At 33.2% G+C, this 4,313-nt stretch overlaps 1 protein-coding gene across 1 annotated transcript; it reads right to left on the reverse strand.

Moving 5' to 3' along the window:
* Positions 1-561: 561 nt before the first annotated feature.
* LOC124941868 (CXXC motif containing zinc binding protein) lies at positions 562-4,313 on the reverse strand. Its single transcript, XM_047482231.1, has 4 exons — positions 4,151-4,313; positions 3,741-3,848; positions 2,985-3,152; positions 562-835 (listed from the first exon to the last, which is right to left on the reverse strand). The coding sequence occupies exons 1-4, from the start codon at positions 4,250-4,252 to the stop codon at positions 713-715; spliced, it is 501 nt and encodes a 166-aa protein (XP_047338187.1). The 5' UTR covers positions 4,253-4,313; the 3' UTR covers positions 562-712.

Raw genomic sequence — 4,313 nt, forward strand, 5'->3', positions numbered from 1 at the left:
ATTAAATATGCAGAAAAATTTGAACAAAAATAATGGTCAAGTTTTGAACGATTTAAATGAGAATTTTTATTGAAAATTTTTATATTTTCAATTCACTCAAAATATTATCTATTCATCCATCCATCTAGTAAAATTTCTTGTAAACATGTTTAGCTTAAAAAATCAAACAAATCCAACATATTTTCAATATGTAATCTTTTATTTTCAAATTAAACCTAATATTTTTTTAACTAAAATCATAGCACTCACTCACATAATCATGACCTCACTTTAGCTTGAGTGTTCTCGGTGAAAATCTAATCCACAATTTATTTTTTTCTCCTAGAAGAGAGACTTGCTACTTGAACTACCCTAAATGAATTCAAATTCAACCAAAATAGTATACTAATTTGAAATTTTAACTGTTTAAAGATTTATTTATTGTTTAACTTAAAAAGTTAACTCATAATCTTCCCTTTTCCAATTAAGTAAGTGCAAACAAAACACATACCTCTAAAGATTGAGTAACTTTTAGCTGTTTATACCCCCAACTATAAGACAGGCTTCATCACAAAGATCTAATTGATCATAAAATCTCATCCTTATCACAAAAATGCAATAATTCATTAATTTAGTATAACAGTGCAAGTGTTCAATAGTGTTATTACCAACATTGATAAACATAGCATGATATGTTAGTATTGAATGGCAAATGGAAGAAGAACCTACTCTTCTACTTCACCACAGTGAAATCTGCCTTTAGATTAGAGATCATCACTGGGCATTTGCCTTTCTCGTCGTAATCTGCAAACTCTCCCTCTGACAAGTCAATGCCTTCAAATTTTGTTCCTTCAACCTGCTCAAAATAAAAAATAAAAAAACGTTTATTGCAATTGCTCATGATGCAATGTATATTTAGAGGTATATCTATTAGCCTCTTTCGGTTTGTATTGAATCAAAAGATACTGTCATTATCCACGTTTGTTTTTAGGGGGAAAAGTTCATTTTGCAAACTTTCACAATCTCTAGAGAGATGGTTCAAGAGACAATACAAATATTCATTCATATTAGCACGCACAACTTGACACTGAGAATTTATAATCTATCTAAAAGGCCACATGTCCAATATGTCCAATACATATGATCTTTGGTACCCTAATCCTCATGTGTGTAGCTCGAGGAGTCTCCTCTTCTATGCTTCTTAAACCTCAAAGAAGTAGAAACCTATTACTAATAGCCTCAGAACAGAACTAACAAGGATAAAGCAAGCAGCTTCTTCATCTTCCCAAGTATTGTTATTGGCTGCCATATCTTCATTTAATGAGAAGTTGATGTATCTTTCCATCATTATTGGGTGATTAGAGAGAAAAGTGTGTACAAGTTCCTAGACTCGTGGTGAAGGCGTAATAGGCCCCAAAGGTCCTAGGTTAAAGAAATATGGAAGATATCGGGAATCTTTGTTTGAAGAATATATGTTGATAGCTGATAGAGGAGTGATGGAGAACACCAGAGGAGCCAATCCAAATGACACGAGTATGCTCGACTACATTCAATCCGAGCCTCTTCAAACCAATAAAGCGATTGAATTTGTGTTAGACAAGGCACTCACGGAAGACCATATTCTTGTTAAAGACTGGAGGAATCGTATGCAAAGCGAGGGAAATTGTCGCCCTCTTCCATGGAGAAATACTTATTATTTATGAGTTTTTCTAAATACTTGAAATATTTAAGGGTCTTTATCATATAGAAAATGGAATTCCCCATTGACAAAATCACTGAAATGGTTGAAAATAATCAAGCATACAAAGAATGCAGGATGATTAAAAAAGACTTCCAGAAAAGACAAATCTAAGCTTGATAAAAAAAAAATGGAAGATTCACATTCTTGTCAAGTTCAACCAGGGTAAATAACTCCATCTCCATGTTGACACTAGCTCATTTGAGAATCTCGAATTGGAGTAATGTCTCTAAAATTTATTTTGATGTTTTTCTTTTTTGTTGTTGTATTTTTTACCATTCTGATTAGCTTGTGGAAACTACTGTTCCATGACTTTTTTTTGTAATGAATCAATTTTACCCCCCACGGAAAGTGGGGCCTAATAATGAAAATATTCTCACAGTTCAAGAAATATGCATATATATATGACATGTTGCCGCCTATTTGAGGAGAAGTGTGATAATAATAAAGCACCATAGGTGGAAGTGGAACAATTTGGTCTAGTACTTCAAAAGCATAATTTCACAAATGAAAATACAATTAGGCTCACATCTTTTTCATTGTAAGACAGCTTCTGATTCGCATAAATTTGTCATAAATGCTAACATATGCCAGTTGTTTATTGTCAAACTCTATATCTATACTAACTTGTATCAAGACTCACCTATAAATGGACCTAATATTTGTTCAAGTCCTTTTCTGTTAACATAATTGTTGCAACTTAAGGACATCTTCAAGTATAAGAATGGGGTAGTGAGGAAATCATGTAAGAATGCCTGTCAGTTTTGTCAGTTCTAGGCCTATTATAGTAAACATGGCTTGAATATTCTTCCAAGTTTCAGACTTTTATTGGTCATGTCCATTGGCCTGAATAACGGTGAAAAGTTAATATTAATATAAAACTCAATTTATGATTATCAAGCAAATAGTTTATGTGTATCATCCCTTTCTTTTATGGTCTCACCCTTTCTCTCTTTTTCTATTTTTTCTCCTTCTTGTTCTATATGTTCTCTATTACCCTAGAAATCAACCTCTATCATAATCTTGTGCATGTAGTATCATTAATAGAACATCAAGCAACAGGGGAAGAAGAGAAGTATGATCTTAGTTCTCATGAATTATTTTTCTCTAAATCTAGGAAAGAGGAATTGTACCAAAAACAGGAAAAAATTATGCTTTTGAAATGGTAATGAAGATTGCATAAGAGAATGATTAACCAAGCTAACAAAGATAATGAAATATTATATGAAGAACACTACAAAAAACATGCTCGAAAGTGAAGACTTACAGATTCAACTTTCCATCCTTCTCCAAATAAAAAACCAACAGGCTCAGCTCCCCTGCAGTCAAATAACATTAAAGGAGCAGATTTCCCAGACTCGCTCAATTCTAAGGTCAGGGGGCTGCCTCGACCAGGTATCATCGTCACAGTGCCCTCCCTCGAACAAAATTTACACTTTGAGCAGTAGAAAGAGAAGAATATATGAGAAAGTAATAGTGAAATGAGATAATTATGGCTGTGTTTGGTCTGGAAAGATATGAAAACTTGTGTCACTAAATAAAATTTTGATAACAAGCTATCAACCAACAACATAAATATTTTAACATCTTCAAACCTATCACTGTAATAAAACCAGTTATTTATTTCTAGGTAGGAATAGACAACGGTATTTGGAATATTACCCAATCGTGTAAACTATAAAGTTCATTACTACTCCATCTCATTTCATGGAATACTTTAGAATTTGAACTTTGAAGTTAGTTTTTTGTTTTGTTTTTGAAAAAGTGAGAAAGTAAATTAGGGTATTTTATAAAAGTGATTGAATTGATCCAAGAGATCAAAGAATTTGAGATAATCTTTTTTAGAGTAATAAATCCCATAAAATGGAACATAGACAGTAAAACCTTCATGTGCAGGAATGAAAGTAAATCCCATAAAGGGTATGAAATGAAGCAAATGAGAATGAAAGCAAAAACACCAAATGAGGATAGCCATGCATGAGCAGAAAAAACACATTCCAACAAAAGAATTATAGAGTAAAACCTTCTGAACAAGGTGAGTGGTACTCCTACCCTGTTGCAGGGAAACTGTTTCATTCAAGCACACACAAGTCTCTTTCTGTGTAACTTCCCCACAATTTCCACATTTCAGCTGCCAAAAACAAGAAAAGTGAAAATCATGACAATCTGCAGTATGAAATTGAATCATTGGAGCTTGAGAGCAAAGACAACCCAATTAACTACGGGCCAATAGAAAAATAAAAACTCCCAAAACATGATCTTATATGAATCTAAGCAGGCAAAAAGAACCCTATTTATAAAAACACAAATGGATCCTATAATAACACAAAGAAGACAAAGAAAGCTATGATTTTTATTCAAGTGATAGGAGAGATAAGAAATTAACAAGGAGGAGATCCACGTATATATGGGCATATACATATTTTGACAGACCTTGAAGTAGTAGGAGAAGTTAGGATCGTCTTTTCCATCTTCAGGCTGAAGGTTTGTAAGATTTTCAAGCTCGGCAGTGATCATCAACAGATAGTTCACCATTTTTTCTACGACAGAAACTCCTCTCTCTCTCTCTCTCTCTCTCTCTATCTCTTTCTCTCTC

The sequence above is a fragment of the Impatiens glandulifera genome, chromosome 6 (genome assembly GCF_907164915.1).
Source record: "Impatiens glandulifera chromosome 6, dImpGla2.1, whole genome shotgun sequence".
Taxonomy (NCBI): Eukaryota; Viridiplantae; Streptophyta; class Magnoliopsida; order Ericales; family Balsaminaceae; genus Impatiens; species Impatiens glandulifera.